Source organism: Oncorhynchus masou, chromosome 12 (genome assembly GCF_036934945.1).
Source record: "Oncorhynchus masou masou isolate Uvic2021 chromosome 12, UVic_Omas_1.1, whole genome shotgun sequence".
NCBI classification, from domain to species: domain Eukaryota; kingdom Metazoa; phylum Chordata; class Actinopteri; order Salmoniformes; family Salmonidae; genus Oncorhynchus; species Oncorhynchus masou.
In genome coordinates this window covers 39,532,885-39,553,292 of record NC_088223.1, presented here as the reverse complement: position 1 = coordinate 39,553,292, position 20,408 = coordinate 39,532,885, and the positions used below count along the sequence as shown (strand labels likewise).

Here is a 20,408-nt window from a genome sequence, read left to right as displayed (position 1 = left end):
TAGCCACCTTTCATCGAGGATAGTCTTGTCGTATCCTACCTGAGTCCTTTGTAGAACAATTCTTTCATCTCCCACACCCCATTTGAGGCTTTTGTTTTGTGTTGCATGAGAAAAGCATGCACAAGTTTCAAAAACAATATGCTACTCATCATTGTATCTATAAAATGTCATGCAAAATTAACTAAATTCGTTTTTAGCACTGTACACATTATATTTGGACTCCACCCTTGTAAATGAGTGGAAAAGGAGAGTCTCATTTCATACAGAGGCATTTTCATCCCAGGTTCCCTCTCCTTGCCACCTCGCCTCGATTACCTATGACCTTTTTCAAAAGGAGGAGAGAGAAGATGGAGGAGAGAGGATGTAGGAGTTGAGCAAAACAAATTGAGAAAAGGCCAGGGAGCATGGAGCAGCCTCACAAAGGAGACAGAGACAGTGTGAGTAGTTACAACTTTTGAACACAGGGAGGTGCGAGGTGCATAGAAAATTACCAGCATTTGGGTGTGGGCTTGTCACAAAGAGGACCACCTTGATTATACTGATGTCTTTATCATCTTCCTCATGAGGATAAAACCCTTTCCTTTCTCTTCATTTTGATGATAGCCCTGTATACTGTAGGCCTACAGAATATTTAATTGCCATTGTAACATATTAATTAGGAAATAGGCTAAATTATGAATTGTGTGTGTGTGTGTGTGCATGTGTGTGAATTGAAATGTTCCATCCTTGTCCTTTCTGCTATACTGAAAAAAATATTTAAACGCAACATGCAACAATTTCAACAATTTTACTGAGTTACAGTTTATATAAGGAAACCAGTCAATTGAAATAAATTCATTAGGCCCTAATCTATGGATTTCAAATGGCTGAGCAGTGGCACAGCCATGGGTGGGCCTGGGAGGGCATAGGTGGAGCCATGCCCAGTTAATCAGAATTAACAAAAGGGTTTTATTACAGACAGAAATACTAGTTTCATCAGCTGTCCGGGTGGCTGGTCTCTGACAATCCTGCAGGTTAAGAAGCCGGATGGGGAGGTCCTGGGCTGGCCGTTGGATGTACTGACAAATTCTCTAAACCGACTTCGGGGGTGGCTTATGGTAGAGAAATTAACATTCAGTTCTCTGGCAATAGCTCGGGTGAACATTCCTGCAGTCAGCATGCCAATTGCACCCTTGCTCAACTCCCTCAACTTGAGACATCTGTGGCATTGGGTTGTGTGACAAAACTGCACATTTTAGTGGCCATTTATTTTCTCCAGCAGAAGGTGCACCTGTGTAAGGATCATGCTGTTTGAGATCTTTTATTACAGCACATGAAACATGAGACCAACACTTTACATGTTGCATTAATATTTTTGTTGAGTATAGATAAAATTATATTACAGAAAAAGTCAGCATGCAAGACTAGTTTAGAGTTATGCAATGTTTATCTTGAAACCAAATCAATTGCCCCGACGTATGTGCGGTTCACTTCAAAGTCGAAGCCGTTCTGTGTGCGTAATTCAGTGGTTCCGAAATTCTCCAGTTGCGCGGAACCGCTGGCCAGATCCAGATGTGCCTGTTTTCTTTAAATACAGCTTGCGAGACCGAAGTACCTCGGCACCGCGAGAACCAATCACAAACGCCGGGGGCGGGTCATATTTGGAATGTTGTGGATGTTTAAAATGGACAACTTGTCGCAGATACCCCAATACCGGTATCGAATAATAACCTGTGCATTCATATGGAGGTGATTTGCAAATGATTGGTCGAGGAGTGAAAAGGAAATCGCCTGAGCGGGGAATTGCGCTTTGTTTCCCCCCGGTGAGGGTGAGTTCTCGGTCCGGAGAAAGCAGGCGGATTGCACTGGCGATGTAGCCCGGAGACTATTGCTGGGCGCTCTTATTTCTGTATGGTTGTTCAATAGCCTATATCAATGACTGCATATTGCACTCCGGAAGTAATCTACAGGATTATCTTCAATCACATAATATAGACAAGTGTTTATAGACGGAGAAGTGAACCTGCATGTGATATCGTGCACAGTGTCCAAGGGCATTGTGCCTCTTCAATGTTCATATTTAATATTAAGTGAACGAGCATAGCATAACCTACGGAGTATGCATATTCGACTAGGTCATTACTGTCACTGTTGACATATTCTACGAGTAGCCTATCAACCGATGGCAGCGCATTTGAATGCTTGGTTTATTTGTCGCCACCACTCAATTGTTTATTTCCCCTATGCATTGTTTCCATACCTTCTGCCGAATTGCTCCAACGGCCTCGACACACTCATGCTCAGATAAAGGGAGTGCAAATACGGGAGTGATAGACACTTGTCGTGACAAAGGGATAGGGTGCAGTCTATTACCAATAGGCTAGCATATAGTGGCAAGTTGAATATTGAGTGAGAGTGAATGATCTGAAATACTCTGTTCATTTCCTTGGTGCACAGAAAGCGTGTGGTTTCATGTGGGTCCAGGTAGTGCGAACATCAAAATTACGCCACTTGTGGAGAGGGAGAAAACTGTAGCCTGTGAGCACAGACAGGGGCGGTGAGATTCTTTTTATGGACGCGCCCTGAGTGATTTGCGCGTGTCAGTCGTGTGTACTCAATCATGTTCTCGAGCTCGTAAATCGAGAGGACCGCCAGTGCGAAGTGCCTCAACCAGGAGGGGCATTAAACCCCCGGTGCCGCTAAAAAGGACGCTCAACTAAGCAAACAAAACGTGCCGCTGTAGCGAGAGGAGCGTCAAGAGAACAGAGGCAAGCAATGACAGATTTTGTTGACAAATTGCTGACAACTCGGTGAATATTGCCGACAAGGACTAAATACTTTCTTTCGAAAGTGGATAACACAGTCTGCCTGTCATTTCCGTATAACCACAATAAAGGACCACAATAAGTACAGGTAACAACACAACAACCTAGGTTACTATTCTACTGTCTGCTTGTTTTTTGAGAATTAAGAATTATGTAGAAAATGATAAAGGTAGACTTTTCTCTGCTTCAGAAATAATCTAATATGGGTGTAATTTTCTTGATGCAATAGAACGATGGCATTCGTAAATGACATTTCAAATCTATTAATATAACATTATGCATGACCGTGTGTGTGTCTTGGATATGCCCTTGACACATTTTGAGTTGTGATGATGGATGACCCTGTTTTTTCAAGTGTGGGTGTTGAGTGATGCCTTTCTTGCACACTCCAATTGGATACTGGCTGAGCTATGAAGCTCAGTATCCCCAATGTCAAGAGAGGTGTCAGAACCAATTCAATTGTGAAGTATGAGGGTGGAAAATGACATGGTGACATCCCATGACAATAACTCATTTATGGTATTGACTGATGAAGTGCAGCCAAGGACAGTGTCAAACGGACACCCCAGAAATAATTTGAAACCAAAACACAAAACCTGTGGAATGATTTCACATTCACTGCTACTAAACAGTCATAGCTTTTAAAGCTAGCTGAGGGATGGGCCTGAGAAATGTAACAACTCTCAAATTCATAGACAGAGCTTTGCATGCAAGAATTGACCATCCATGATAACAAAATTAGTTTTAACCATGTTTTGAGGCTATACAGCATTTGTTTACATTTACATTGTTTACAAACATTGGACTAAAACAAGCTTTTATTTGGGGGTTTTCTTCCAGAATGAATGAGTATACGAAACATTAAGAACACCTGCTCTTTCCATGACATAGCCTGACCAGGCGAATCAAATCAAACTTTTTATGTCACATGTGCCGAATACAACAAGTGTTGACTTTACAGTGAAATGCTTATGATCCCTTGTTGATGTCACTTGTTAAATCCACTTCAATCAGTGTAGATGAAGGTGAGAAGGCAGGTTTAAGAAGGACATGGTTTTTGTATGTGTGGCCGTGCAAAATGTTTAAGTGCCTTTCAATGGGGTATGGTAGTAGGGTATGGTAGTAGGGTATGGTAGTAGGGTATGGTAGTAGGGTATGGTAGTAGGCATCAGGCGCACCGGTTTGTGTCAAGAACTGCAACTCTGCTGTGCTTTTTCATGCTCAACAGTTTCCCGTGTGTATCAAGAATAGTACAACACCCTGTGGAATGCTTTTGACACCTTGTAGAGTCCAGGGGGGGGCAACTCAATATTAGGAAGGTGTTAATCAATCATTTGTAAGTCTCAATATGAATGTAGCAGCTAAGGATTCTAGCTTCTCTTTCAGTATACTAGATTCTAGTTATTATTTAATCCATATTTGGAGAACGTACCGTAGTAAAGGTGTTGAAAGAATCATCATGCTGTCTGACTGTATAACTCCTCTTGAGTGTCATACCATGGTATCTAGTGATGTGGATAGGTGACTCAAAGTGACCCGTTCCCTGCTGCTCTGACAAGGATGGCGGACTCATTGCACCATGCCACACTTAATATATTACCTCATTTTGTATAGGGAAGGACGGGGTACGAGTTGGCTGCTTCTAGAATGGGTATCATAACGGAGGAAGCTATGTTTGAGTTATAGGATTGCTGGGCACTGCCATAACAAATCAGGGCACCCCCATAAAACACTGGCACCCCATAGTCATACAAATATTATCTTTCCTTGGACTGATCATCATGTCGCTGTGAAATTGTCCTTTTTTAGAATGGATCCAAGATCACATTTTGCTTTCATCCCTTGCAGTCAAGGTTAGGATATTTCACTATAATCTGATCCCAGATCTGGATACAGAGGGCATCTTCTGCTTAGAGCCCCATGCAGATAGCACGATAAGTTGTGTTCCATATTCTGCATGCTCTGCTGTGCGAGCAGCACTAGTTGATGTTGAGCTAGCAGCCCTAATTGTTCCAACCCATCTTGTGTGTTTGCTTAATTAGCCCTCGTGGCGTCGGAGTGAGAGCAGCATATTGTTGAGACATAATTACAACCCGGCTTGATTAATTATCGTTAAGGCGGTGGGAGGCGAGGCACGGGTTGTTCAGGCTAGAGGTAAACATCTTATTAAACTGTGTCAGTCTCTCGCAGACTCGCACCACGCAGAGCAACAAGGTTTTATTTGGTAGAAAAGCACAACTATCAAGAAAATGTCCTCATAAAAATACCAGGGCTTGATTAGGTTTATGGTGATTACGGTCCTCAGGTAATCCCTACTGAATTGAAAAATTCCACTCTACTAGCTCACTGTAGATAGAAAGAAAGCCATTTTTATGGCCATGGTCATGGATAAAAAATGTGCGTGTGTCTTAACTACCTTGTAACAGGCATAAACCTGGGCTGAAAACGAGGCAAAGAGAAAGAAAACATGACATTTCAAGTCAACTAGAGGCCCATGGTGCCCTGGGCATTGGTAAGATTGCACCAGATCAGAAGGCAGACGTTTTACGTGCCACCCCCAACCAATTGTTTTTTTGTTCGTTTATCTGAGTTGTTTGTAACTTAAATTTTTTTGTACTCATTTTGTACATAATGTTGCTGCTATCGTCTCTTGTGACCGAAAGATCTTTTCTACATCAGGACTGTGATTACTCACCACGGACGAGCAGAATCGTTTTTCTTCTTTCACGACTCTGGCGAGCCCAAGGCAGAGGACATACAGCCCCCTCGGGAACAGGCCCCAACCCCCGTGATCTGCGGGAAGAGGAGGCTGAGAAAGAGACGCCGGAGAGCGGGCTGCCTTCTGAGAATTTGTGGGCGAACGAATAAACCCCCACTTCCCTCAATTCTGCTAGCAAACATGCAATCTTTGGAGAATAAAATCGACGAATTACGGGGAAGATTAAACTACCAAAGGGACATTAAAAACTGTAACATCTTATGCTTCACAGTCGTGGGTGAACGACCACAATATCAACATACAGCTGGCTGGTTAAACGATGTACAGGCAGGATAGAACAGTGGGGTCAGTCCGACGATCCTTGTCTTACCCATGTATTTTTGTAAATAAAAGCTGGTGCACTATATCTAAGGATGTCTCAAGCTATTGCTCGCCTGAGGTTGAGTATATCATGATAAGCAGTAGATCACACTACCTACCGAGAGTTCTCATCTGTATTCTTCGTAGCTGTTTACATACCACCTCAGTCAGAGGTTGGCACTAAGATAGCATTGAATTAGCTGTATTCCGCCATAAGCAAACAAGAAAACGCTCACCCAGAGGCGGCGCTCCTAGTAGCCGGGGACTTTAATGCAGGGAAACTTAAATCAGTTTTACCAAATTTCTATCAGCATGTTAAATGTGCAACCAGAGGGAAAATAACTCTGGACCACCTACGGTGACCGTGCATACCCCGACCAGAAGCCATGGATTAAGGCAGCATCCGCACTGAGCTAAAGGCTATAGCTGCCGCTTTCAAGAAGCGGGATTCTAACCTGGAATTTTATAAGAAATCCTGCTATACCCCCCGACAAACCATCAAACAGGCAAAGCGTCAAAACAGGATTAAGATCGAGTCGTACTACACCGGCTTTGAAGATCGTCGGATGTGGCAGGGCTTGCAGAACATTACAGACTACAAAGGGAAGCACAGCCAAGAGCTCCCCAGTGACACAAGCCTACCAGACGAGCTAAACTACTTCTATGCTTGCTTTGAGGCAAATAACACTGAAACATGCATGAGAGCACCAGCTGTATGCGAGACTCTGCGATCATGCTCTCCACAGAGTAAGATCTTTAGACAGGTCAACGTTCACAAGGCCGCAGTGCCAGACGGATTACCAGGACGTGTCAGGATTTGACTGTTGCTGTATTCTCTTTTTCACAAAACGCACTTTCTGAGATGACCGCAGACGGATATGACAGCAGACAAACCTCACCACAACCTCAGTCATTCCTGGTCAGGTTTTCCCCACAAACAGATACGTCCCCACAAACACACACGTCCCCACAAACACACATTGCATGGCCGAATAAGGCTAGGACTAAGAAGCCCTTAGAATTGCCGCTATGGCTCTCCAGCCTTTAATGACAGAGACCAGCGTTTAATTTGAGTCTTGTGTAGCCTTTCACCTCACCGCAAAATGTGTTTTTCTTCGGGAAAAGTTCATTTCCCTGGACTAACATGTGTATCCAGCTTTAGTCCAGTAATCAAACGTGTGTGTGTGTGTGTGTGTGTGTGTGTGTGCTGGAAAACACACATGCACACACACAAACACAGCCTACTGAACTGAATACGTTGGCAGAAAGGCAAACATGTAGGTGTTCAGCATTTGAGTCTCTGTAACTTTATCAAGGAGATCTTTAACCCTTATTTTACCAGGTCGACTGAGAACACATTCTCATTTAGACACTGACCGCGAACTCTTTCTTTCGTTGTTATTTTAAAAACAGACGCTGCTGATCTTAGTGTCAGTTTACGGTCTGTTTTATATGCCCACGCAAATCATCTCTGACAATCGTATTGCCTCCCCATGCACAGAGGAAATGACTACCCCCGTCAGAGTTCAATGCAAGCTCATTTCAGTTTCTATCAATGCACTTTCCCTACCCTGCTACCTTCCTGTATTATTGCATCTGAGTTGTAGTTGACGGTTGCTGTAAACACCATCCAATCTACTGATGGTTCAATTCAATTGCGTTTCCTTCGATAGTTGCAGAGACACTCTAGTTGACCTTGAGGGAACAGCAGGCAAAGTTGAGGGCAGGCGGGCAGACCTCGAGGAGGAGGGATGAGCTTTGAGCAGGCCACTAGTCCAGCTGTCACGCTCACTGACTGAAGCATGTGAACTAACAACAAACCCAGAGACAGAGACTAGGATGCTGTGTAAGAAAGTGGGCAGAGACGTTAGGATGGACAAGAGAACTTGGGGCTTGTTTGTCTTACTAATGAAGATATTTCACAAGGGACAGTCTACACCTTTTAATGTTTACTGTGTGGCTTTTCATGCTCAGTGCAAACACACAGGTGGCAAGTAGATATATTGTGTGTAAATAAACATTGGGGTCGTTCCATGCAGGGTTGGAGGGTAATGGATTACAAAAAAGACGGTAACTGTAATCCGTTACCAGCAAAAATATTGTAATCAGATTACAGATACTTTTGAAAAACTAGATGATTACTTTGAGGATTACTTTTTAAATTCTGAATGACATTCAAATCAGCATTGAAAAAAGGCGCAAGTTTAAGTTTGTTCAACCTGAGCGTATGACTGCTGTCGGCATCCAAAGATTATCAAACTTGAATAAAGGCTTGGATGTAAGGATGACAGCAGTGGTGTAGTCTATGGTGATACGGATATCAGTTATTATTGTTATCTACATAGTGCATTGATGTGATTCACACTGCTGCTCTCTCCTTTAGCTATTTGCGCCTTACGGGTTGTGGATGGCTGTTCACAAATCGAAATGTGTATTTGAACCCAATAATGATAGAATTCAAGAAATTTAAACTGCCTATCAATCATTGTTTTTGAAACCAGTGGACAGTGAACAATTGGCTCTTGCAACAGCTGCACAGTGCGGATCCCAGCCTACGGAATAAAAGTGGGGCTAATTCATGCCAATACATTGTTTTTATCCATAGGCCTGATGGACACATGTTCAAAGGGGCAATATTTTGATAGACTTAAAGGGGCAATCTGTAGCTGCTACATCCATTTTTGGATTTATAAATTATAATTTATAAATGTCTCATGAGCTTAGTTCAACTGTCACAATCCATGAGAACCCAAAATATAACCTTGTTTTTCTCCAATGTTTGTAAACATTGTAAATGTAAACACACACTTATAGCCTCAACATGGTTAAAACAATAATTTTGACATCATGGATGGTCAGTCCTTGCATCCATAGCTCTGCCTATTAATCTGAGAGTCGTTATATTTCCTCAGGACCATCCCTCAGCTTCTGACCAAAACAGAGGTGGGGCGGCCATTTTGTTATTGTTTCACCTGTTGATTTGCCCTTTAAACAGCTGCATTATTATCACGATATTAAAGTGTCACCAACAAAACATTTTAACCATAGGCCTATAGCAAATGCAGCATATTGCATTCATTTTTCACATGTAAATAGCACTTTTCAGTAGTGCTCAACAGAGTAGGGCTGGCTAAAAAGTCCTTAGTTTTGGGGTTATGCTCAGATAAAACAATTTTGGCTAATCTATACTTCCATATTTACAAGTCTTATAAAGTTGCCACTACATCCCAGGCTGTGTCACAGCCTGCAGTGACCAGGAGCCCAATCGGCGATGCACTATTGGCTAATTCATTTTCAAGTCCTATTCTTGAAGATCAAGGGGTATTTATTGGAATGACTGGAATTCTGATAGACTTTGGTTTTTAATGTAAAGATCGAATTTAATCAAAGTATTATATGTAGTAGAAATCGATGGGTCAGAAGAAGCCTACATAACCAACCCACAAAGTAACATTTAACATCCATATATGACCAGCTATGTAAACTTTAACATTGATTTATCCTACAATAGATGTTGTTCAATTGGTAACATACATTTTTATCTTCTTCTAATGCTTCTTAAGGGGAATGTAATCTAAAAGTAACTGAATGTAATCAGATGATGTTGCTGAGTTTGGGTAATCCAATAGTTACATTACTGATTACAATTTTGACAGGTAACTAATGGATTAAATTTAGAAAGTAACCTACCCAAACCTGGTTCCATGTCATTTCAAGCCATGACACCCACCATCTCAGATTGTTCTGTAATCGTTTCTGTAGTTAGAAACAGATAAGATTAGCATTCCTGCAACATTATTTTGTTGAAAGACGATTTGAACTAAAGAAATTAAGCTAATTAAGAAATTAAGCTAATTGATTGCACCCAAATTGGCCATTTTAAATGTATATGATTCATATAATATTCAATAAATATAGTACCAAACTCTAAGATTTGCACACACAAAAAACACTTCTTAACAATGATTAAGAAGAATCCACATTTTTACTGAACTAGGCAAGACAGTTAATAAGAAATTCTTATTTACAATGATGACCTACCCCGGCCAAACCCAGATGACGCAGGGCCAATTGTGCACCGCACTATGGGACTCCCAATCACAGCCAGATGTGATGCAGCCTGGATTTTAACCAGGGACTGAAGTAATGCCACTTGCACTGAGATGCCTTAGACCACTGCGCCACTTGGGAGCCCAATGAATAGTCAAATGAATGCATGGTCAAACGCCACCCACAGACCCCCAGTATACAGTATCAGTTCTCTGTGTTTGACATTTTATCCAGAGTGATTTACAGTTAGTGCATTCATCTTATTAAGATAAGTACATTTTAACTCAATGAAGGAGCTATCGGCAAAGTCAGAACTAGTAAGGGGAGGGGGGATTAAAGTGCGAGTGTTAGTTCACGAAAGGCATTTTCATTGTATTTTTTTTTGGGGGGGGGTCTGAAGTGGGGGTGGTGTGGGTTTATTTACTTTACTCTTTGAAGAGGTATGGTTTCAGATGTTTTTGCTGTCCTAGCTTCGGAGGGACGCTGGTTCCACCATTGGTGTGCCAGGTACCAGGACCGAGAAGAGCTTGGACAGGGCTGAGCGGGAGCTGCCCTCCCGTAGGGATGGGAGGGCCAAGAGACCAGAGGTGGCAGAACAAAGTGCTTGGGATGGGGTGTAGGGTTTGAGCATTTGACACATTGTATGAAGCCGCGACTTGGAGTATTGTTTAATCATACTATGTCATTTATTCTCAGTGAATTTGTGATGTTTTTTTCCCCTGTTCAGAGAAATTAGCCATTGAAGTTGCTTGCATTTTCCCCATAAATTAAGTGAAATGACCAGGTTTTGCCCACTAGATGCCGCTGTTCTTGCTACTGCCCCTTTATCAATTTTGCTGGTCTCTTTGTTCATCAAATGTATGACAACATTTTCGTTGCAGCTTTGGGTGGAAAACCAAAAGCTTTTGCTCATAATGAAAAGAAATGCTATGCTCATCCTCACATTTCAATCCATTCAACCATGAAAGCAATTCAGTTTTCCCTTCTCGTAGCAACCTAATTCTTTAACCCAAGAGGGCTATCCTTATGGTGCAATTCTCATATGTAGCCCAAAAATGTGATGGAGAAATGGGCTAGTGACTAAAATGTTGGGACAACCCTAACAAAATAATACAATTATAAACCATTGCATGGTAGTCTGTTTGTTAATACAATTATTGGGAAACATCTCTGTTTGATTAGTGACATTTACCATTCAACTCAACCCAATACCATTGCAAAATACTATACAATGTGTGTTTGTGACTTTTACCGTTGACAATCCCTTGAAACATTGAAACCATTAGAAATGCTGTAACCTAATAGTTTGCTTGTTCACGAAACACACACACGGGCCGTTCCCTGGACGCAGATGAAGTCTAAGCGAAGGAAAAACGGAATTGCTTTCATGGAGGACTGGCTTGAATTGTGAGGATGACCAGAATGTATTTTCATCATGAGCAAAAGCTTTTGGGTTTCTACCCAAACTTGCAAGGAAAATGTTGTCATACATTTGATAAACAAAAGATACGAGTAAACTGGATAAAAGGGCAGTAGCAGGAACAGCGGCATCTAGTGGGTGAAACCTGGTACTTTCATTTAATTGACTTGGAAAATGTCCTGTTGACTTCAATTGCGAATCTCTCTGAACAGGGGTTAAAAAAATACATCACCAAATTCACTGAGAACACAGTTCCATAGCATGAATAAACAATACTCCCAAGTTTCCCAAGTAGCACAGTTGTCTAAGGCACTACATTGAAGTGCAGTGCTGAGGTGCCACAATTGTGCCGGTGCACAATTGGCCCAGTGCCATCTGGGTTAGGGGAAGGATTGGCTGGGGAGGGGGGCTTTCCTTAGCTCATCACGCTTTAGGGAATCCTTGTGACAGGCTGGGTGCCTGCAAGCTGACTTCGGTCGTTAGTCGAACGGTGTTTCCTCCAACACATTGGTAAGGCTGACTTTCGTGTTTTAAGCAAACAGTGTGTTAAGAAGCCATTTCGGAGGACGCAGCAATGAGACAAGGTCGTAACTACCGATTGGATATCACAAAATTGGGGAGAAAAAGGTACAGCAAGGGGATTGTGGAGTCTGTGGGTGGCGTTTGGATTCCTCACAGAGGTTTTTGTGCATAGCGGATGTTGGGTATTATATTTATTGAATAATATATGAATTCTATAAATGTATGGACAATTTGGGTGCAATCGATTAGCTTAATTTCTCAGAGATCAAATTATATTTCAACAAAATAATGACGCAGAAATCCCGATCTTTTCCATTTCTAACTACAGAAATCATTTCAGAGCAATCTGAGATGGTAGGTTTCAAACCTCTTTCTTGTGCTTTTTGGGGTGGAGTGAGGAGTTTCTGTATATTTAACTCTGTAATGCTCTGATGAGCCATCTTCTTTCTTGTGTGTTGGCCTTAACACAATGCATCGCAATATCTACATCACACATCTTAAAAGTACTTCTTACTTGAATCCATTACTTACCTTAAAAGGCAAGTCACTGTCATCTCAAGGCTGTATTTCCTAGAGATACTGTGCTCTTTTCAAGTCTCATGTCTTCTAGTGAGATAAATTCCTGAAGAATTTCTTTGGCTGCTTTTTCTGTATTGGGTTTTTAGACAGCTTCCACACATTCTTTCACCCCATATCTCAAGGCTAAGCTGAAATACTTCACAGATTCCTTCTTGATCGGATCTTGTGTCTGACATCAGCGTATTGGTGGTGGAACTAGAAACGAGTCCAAACCCTTGTTTACCGTATGTGTCAAACCTTCCCAATCCTGTCAGACCAGTGATCAACCATAGAAAAGATGGAAGAATGGGAAGGATGCAGTCTTAAGATCTTCCAACAAGAACCCCAAAGGTTCACCTGTGTCTGAACCCTGTACTTTCCCTTAGGCTCCGCAAGGCTCCTCATCAGACACTGTGGTCTGTCTTATTGCTAGGCTCCACCATACTGATCCATTCATCGTTGATGTGTGACAGTGGAGCCACACACACAGTGCCTTCAGAAAGTATTCAAACCCCCTTTACTGTTTCCACATTTCTTTGTGCTGCAGCCTGCATTTAAAATGGACACAATACCCCATAATGCAAAGTGGATTATTTTTTTTAAATATATTTTTTAAACAAATTAATTAAAAATGAAAACCTGAAATGTCTTGAATCAATAAGTATTCAACCACTTGATTATGGCAAGCCTACATAAGTTCAGGAGTAAAAATGTGCTTAACAAATCACATAAGTTGCATGGATTCTGTGTTCAATAACATTATTTTATTTATTTATTTTATAATGACTACCCCATCTCTGTGCCCCACACATCTGTAAGGTCCCTCAATCAAGTAAGGAAGTTTAAGCAGAGATTCAACCACAAAGACCAGTGAGTTTTCCAATGTCCAGCAACGAAGGGCACCGATTAGTAGATGTGTAAAAAGGAGAAAAAAACAGACACTGAATATTTATTAATTAGGCTTTGGGTGGTGTATCAATACACCCACTCACTACAAAGATACATGTGTCCTTCCTAACTCAGTTGCCGGAGAGGAAGAAAACCACTCCAGGATTTCACCATCACCAATGGTGATTTCAAAACAGTTACAGAGTTTAATGGCTGTGATAGAAAACAACAACATTGTAGTTACTCCACAATACTAACCTAATTGACAGAGTGAAAAGGAAGCTTGTGCAGAATAAAAAATATTCCAAAACATTCATCCTGTTTGTAACAAGGCACTTATAATAATACTAGTAATATCATAATACTAGTAATATAATAATAATAGTAATACTGCAAAAAAATGTGGCAAAGAAAGGAACTTTTTGTCCTGAATACAAAGCATTATGTTTGGGGCAAACACAGCACCTGAGTACCACACTTCATATTTTCAAGTATCGTGGTGGCTGCATCATGTTATGGGTATGCTTGTCATCGGCAAGGACCAGGGGAGTTGATTTGGATAAAAATAAATGGAATACAACTAAGCACAGGCAAAATCGTATAGGAAATTCTGGTTTAGTCTGCTTTCCAACATACATTGGGAGAATAATTTGGCTTAAAATCTATGACAAGACTTAAATGGCTTTCTAGCAATGATCAACAACCAATTTGACAGAGCTTGAAGTATTTTTAAAAATAATAATTGGCAAATATTATACAATCCAGGTGTGCAAAGCTTTTAGAGACATACCCCAAAACACTCACAGCTGTAATCGCTGCCAAAGGTGTGTCTAATATGTATTGACTCGGGGTTGAATACTTATTTAAGCAAGATATATTAGTGTTTCATTTTTCATAATTTATCAAAATAAATGTTCCAATATTTCTTCCACTTTGACATGAGAGTATTTTTTTTGTCACTGTCTAATTCAAGGCACACTTAACCAGCATGGCTACCACAGCATTCTGCAGCGATACGCCATGCCATCTGGTTTGCGCTTAGTGGGACTATCATTTGTTTTTCAACAGGACAATGACCCCATACACCTCCAGGCTGTGTAAGGGCTATTTGACCAAGAAGGAGAGTGATGGAGTGCTGCATCAGATGACCTGGCCTCCACAATCACCCAACTTTAAGCTAAATGAGATGGTTTGAGATGTGTTGGGTGAAGGAAATGCAGCCAACAAGTGCTCAGAATATTTGGGAACTCCTCTTTGGAAAATCATTCCAGGTGAAGCTGGTTGAGAGAATGCCAAGAGTGTGCAAAGCTGTCAAGGCAAAGGGTGGCTACTTTGAAAAATCTAAAATATAAAGTATATTTTGATTTGTTTTACACTTTTTTTTGATTACTACATAATTCCATATGTGTTATATCATGGTTTTGATGTCTTCACTACTATTCTACAACATAGAAAATAGTAAAGGAAAACCCTTGAATGAGTAGGCGTGCTCAACTTTTGATTAGTACTCTGTCTGTGTTTGTGCATTTGCGTTGTTACTGACTAAGCCAAGTCCAAACGTGCTCTAGTTTTGTATTGGCTTACATTTATTAGCTAGCGCTCCCAGCGCTAATGGGTTTTCTGTGTTACTACGGTTAATACCGTGTATTGCTACACTGCTGTTTTCATTTGCACAGTACAATAAACAGGATTGAGTTTTGGGTTCTATTGTTGCCTTGAGTAATGGTGACAGTTGGTTACGGGGATGACTGATATATACAGATGGGGATAGTTGACATTGTGTGGTGGCAGTGTGGGAGGTTTTCTTTTGGTGTCTTTTGTTTTAGGATATACTGTATCTTTTTATTAGTTGGAGAAGAATGTGAGAACCTATCCTTATGATTACCATCATGTCACCATCATAACAATGATCATTATCATATCTCCCATAATCATTGCCAATCACCCTAAACCACAAATCATTAGAGACATTATAGTGCTCAGGTCAGGGTGGAACCAAAATGATTTTCCAATCGTTCCGTTCCGAGCAGAACCCCCATATTTCTGGAACCAAAAAATTACGTTAATTTTAATTATTTGTAATTTGTTGTTGGTATTTTACCCTCTTTTGCTCCCAAATTCTGTGATAACCAATTGCGATCTCGTGTCATAGCTGCAACTCCCCAACAGGCTTGGGAGAGGCGGAGGTCGAGTCATGCGTCCTCCGAAACATGAACCGCCAAACTGCGCTTCTTAAATCCCAGCCGCACCTATGTGTCGGAGGAATCACCATTCATCTGACGACCTCAGTCAGCCTGCAGGGGCCCAGCCTGCCACAAGGAGTTGCTGGAGCACGATGAGCCAAATAAAGCCCCCTCGGCCAAACCCACCCGGACAACGCTGGGCCAATTGTGTGCCACCCTATGGGATTCCCAGTCATGGCCTGTTTGTGACACAGCCCAGGATCGAACCCAGGTCTGTAGTGTCACCTGCGATGCATTGCCTAAGACTGCTGCGTCACTCCGAAGGCCTTTAAAAACAAACAAATTAAAAGTACATTTTCATCCGGTTCTCAAGATTTCAGAATAACGTTTCTGTTCCGGAACATTAGAGATCACTTTTGTTCCCTCTTCCTGTTTTCGTTCCTCAAAAAATCCCGTTATTCTTCACTTCCCTGTGCCTGTTCCAACCCTTGCCTCAGGTTGGCTTTTTCTGTCAGATTGGATATTTGCCTCAGCTGTGTGAGAGTATCCTGAGGTAGATTGAGTTTCACTTCAGCAGGAAAGGCAGGGGATATAAAGCAAAAAGAAATTCAGAAAGGAAAATCAATATGTTAACTAAAGGAGCGGGTAAATTATTGATGAGGAATACGTGGCGGGATCCGTAGTGTCCTTACAACTCTGTCTGCTTGCCACTGTTCTGTGGGAGAGGAGCTTGGCTGAGCCAAAAACCAACACCCAGAATCTCTAAGGCTCTCAGTGAGCTCACTCTCCGACACTACCTGATGTGCACTCACTTACACACAAGCACACACATACATGGACACATACATACACACACATATAGTCACAAGAGGCCTGCATACACACACATAGTCGTAAGCACCTGCATACACACTCAAGTACCATACGTACACATGGTTGTATTTAAACAGACACAACGAGTCGGAAATGAATGTTTTAGTAGTCTTTCAATTTACATTCAAAGGACGTTATGTATAGTATGACAATACACTGGCCTAATGAGACAATGCATTGTTGATCAATATCAGGCTCCAATCATATAGGTGATAACAGGAAGAACAGGCAGGGTGGCCTTCAATTCCGCATGGATGGAGAAGGTAGAGGAATGTGAGGGAGAGGTAGAAGAGAGGGAGGGAGGTAAAGAGAGGGATGAAAAGAGAAAGTGAGGGAGAGCAGGTGAGACCTGAAAGCTGCCTTTGTGTGGCGGCTGGCAGTAGGAACACTGGCCTGCTCTGTGAGGTTTTCCACACACACACACACACACACACACACTGGGGAGTTATGGGGGGTGCTTGGGCAAACATACAGTGTTGAAAACCGTTGCATGATGTTTTCAAATATAACAACAACAAAAAAACTCTCTCCACACCCCAAGATTAACGGACATTACAACGCCATAAAGCGGCTCTATTTTCCCTTATTTTACACATCTCCATTTCAGTGGCTAAATGGCTCCCCATTTCCCCCTCCACTGCATCTCAACTGTATCTGATGCTGTTCAACTGGAGCTTGAAGTGCATGATGATATCAGAGCCGGCTGCTTCATGTTCGGCATACGAAAACCACGACAACACGGTTCCAGGACTGGACGTCAATAGCGTAACCAGACCAAACATTAAAACTCTACTTTGACCATTTTCAAATATAGAGATAGTGGGGGTATATTTAAACTTTGAGATTCTCTTGTTATGTGTGCGTCATCAGAGCTGTCAGCTATGTGAACTGAACTGAACTGAGCGAGTTCGGTGTTTGAGGAGACTAGCTTTAATCTTCAAGAGAGTTCTACATAAAGATTTGATCAGTTCAGTTCAACTTAAGAGGGTTTTATAGCCTAAAGTAGTCCAACTGCACTGTCATGTGTATGAAATGACCCTTCGTTGGGCTAATTTATTGCTGAGTCTGTACACGCTTCATGCTGATAGTGTATGTTTTGGTTTATACAGTATATGTGTAGGTTGGTATAAGGGTGTGTTGTGTGCTTTACATAATGGTTTGCTGCTGAATGATTTGAGACAGTGTTCCTTGACTTGTTAATGTACCTAGTGCTGCATCTGTGCTGTAAAGTGCTCCTCCGGTTGTGTACTGAGCTGTGATCTCGTTTGTTTACGTCCCCAGGAGAGACCCGGGAGACAGCGGGCGCCATGAGGCGGCGAGGAGGGCTTGAGAGAGAGGAGACATCGCCCTTCATCATCCTCAGCATCAGGCAGTGCAGGAAATGCACACACGCGCAACAGAGACTGTCTAGCAAGAGACAGGCTAACAGCACCCAATTCTGAGAGAGAGAGAGAGAGAGAGAGACGAGAGAGCGAAACCGAAGAGAGTGGAGTCAACATCCATTTATTTATCCTCAATGGGCTTAAACTGGACTGGATCAGACTTGGAAGAAATGATGTCCAAGTTACCAAACTGTTCTATATTGGACCCTCCTTGTTAGACCTTCGAAACAACTCACCCACCTTTGTGAGGCTTGGAGCTGAGAGGCAGAGAGAGGGGGAAAAAAGAGAGCGACAGCGATAGAGGAAGAGAACGAGAGACATTGGGCTCCATGCAGGCGCGTAAGAAGTATGTCCTGCTGGGGCTGTGTGCTTGCTGCTGGCTGCTGCTCTTCTACTGGGGCGGTGGGGTCCAGGTCCGTCTCCTCAAGCTGCTGGGGCAGCAGAGGGGCGATGTGGTGCGCCCCTGGCCCGACTGGACCGACAGGGTACTCCTTCCGGGCTATGCCCACCTGGAGGAACTCCAGACGGGGCCTGGTTCTGCCGAGTCCCCCCGCCAGCGTCACCAAGCCTGGACGGGCATCTACAAAGACAGTCGCTGCCGAATGGAGACCTGCTTCGACTTTACGAGATGTCGACGTAGAGGGCGGGACGGGTTTCGAGTGTACGTTTACCCGTCGGAGAAGGGTGAGCGCGGGTCGGAGAGCTATCGTAAGATACTGACGTCTATAGGCGAGTCGCGGTACTACACCACGGACCCTCGCGAGGCATGTCTCTTCGTTTTGGGGATTGACACTCTGGACCGTGACCAGCTCTCGGGGCAGTTCGTGCCCAACTTGGACGATCGTATCAAGGGTTACCCGCTCTGGAACGAGGGACGGAACCACCTTATCTTTAATCTGTACTCGGGCACCTGGCCCAACTACACCGAGGACCTGGGCTTCAACATCGGTCAGGCCATCCTGGCTAAAGCCAGCCTCAATACGGAACACTTTCGGCCCGGGTTCGACGTCTCCATCCCCCTCTTCTCCAAGGACCACCCCCAGAAGGGGGGCGAGAGGGGCTGGTTGGTGCGAAACACGGTCCCACCGCGCAGGAAGTACCTGTTGATGTTCAAAGGGAAGCGGTATCTAACGGGCATCGGCTCGGACACCCGTAACGCCCTGCATCATATCCATAACGGGAAGGACATCGTGTCCCTCACCACATGCCGTCACGGGAAGGACTGGGAGAAACACAAAGACGCCCGCTGTGACCATGACAACCTAGAGTATGAGAGGTAAGTTAGGTTCCTAAGGGGCAGATCCAAATGTACAAAATAGTACAAAATCTTTACAAAATGTACAAAAACTTTACTTTCATTCAGGGGGAGGGTTTAGTATTTGTTTTATTTTAATCCAGCGGAGGGTGAGGTCATTCGTAATAAATGAAATGTTGCTCAGGGTTTGAGACTGCGTTGCTTATTATAGTATCTCATGTGTCCCCAATAATGACTCTCATCCCGGATTCTCTCTGCTGGGCGTGTAATATTCAGTGTGCCTATCCATCGCCTGTAGTATAGGCCATGGGTGTCAAACTCACTCCATGAAGGATCTAGTGTCTGCATGTTTTAGTTTTCTCCTTTCAAATAAGCCCTAGACAACCAGTGTGGGGAGTTCCTGCCTAATTAGTGACCTTAATTCATCAATCACGTAAAAGGGAGGAGCGAAAAATCGCAGACACCCAGGCCACCGTGGAATGAGTTTGACACGTGCTATAGGCCTAAGCCAGGGGTATTCAAATCTTACCATACGAGGTCCAGAATCTGCTGGCTTTCTGTTCTACCTGATAATGATTTGCACCCACCTGGAGTCGCAGGTCTAAATCAGTCCCCCGATTCTAGAGGGGAACAATGAAAACACTCAGTGGAACTGGCTTCAAGGTCCAGAGTTGAGTTTGCGGGGCCTAGGTTAAAGGAAGAACATGCTCGGAGAAGCACAGGGCAAAGTTCTATTTCGAAGAAGATGTACTTCCTTCCCGAGCGTTTGCGCTGCTGGGATGGTGTATATGCCTAGTTAAATAAAGGTGAAATATATTCAAAAGACATTCAAAATATGAATCTAGGCTACACTGCAGTGGATAGGCGTTCCTCAGGTCCTACTCTTCCTGTGGTCCAAAGCTTGCTACTGATATAATTGATTTTAATATCAATGAAATGGACCTGATTTATATTAAATAATCTCTAACGACGCTTTAGTCCTCAATGCTTTATGCTGGAAACATTCTGTAAAATGCAGTGACTCCGATGCACATGGGATATCTTTGGTTTGTCTCTGACATTGAGGCTGCGCGACAACCTATAGCCGACAGATTGAATATCATTGTAGAATATTTGCACAAAATGCATCCGCCAATTGCAGTCTTCCTATAAGGCCACACATCTTGCCTAAAGAACATGTTCTACTTTTAATACTCTCAAACAACGTTGAGTTACCCTCAGAGTTAGGCATACCTCGTTTCAAATGATCACAGTCAATCGTGAAAGATAATTCTTCACATTTTACCGTTGAAACTGCATGCCAATCATTAGATCTGCATTCAGATCTTATTGAATAACTGCTTTGCCAGCGAATTAAAGCAGATGGTTGTTAACAAATTATTATAATTTCCTGT

The 20,408-nt window shown here is 42.7% G+C and overlaps 1 protein-coding gene across 3 annotated transcripts in view; it reads left to right on the top strand.

Moving 5' to 3' along the window:
* Positions 1-1,622: 1,622 nt before the first annotated feature.
* The window catches only part of ext1c (exostoses (multiple) 1c), a 112,090-nt gene continuing 93,304 nt past the window's right edge, over positions 1,623-20,408 (top strand). For 2 of the 3 annotated variants that reach the window (XM_064980521.1, XM_064980519.1), the window contains exons 1-2: positions 1,623-2,892; positions 17,659-19,035. In XM_064980521.1, coding sequence (XP_064836593.1) covers positions 18,089-19,035 — 947 coding nt within the window. In that variant the 5' untranslated portion in view covers positions 1,623-2,892; positions 17,659-18,088. The remainder of the gene's footprint in view (positions 2,893-17,658; positions 19,036-20,408) is intronic. The other variant, XM_064980520.1, reaches the window with a different exon arrangement.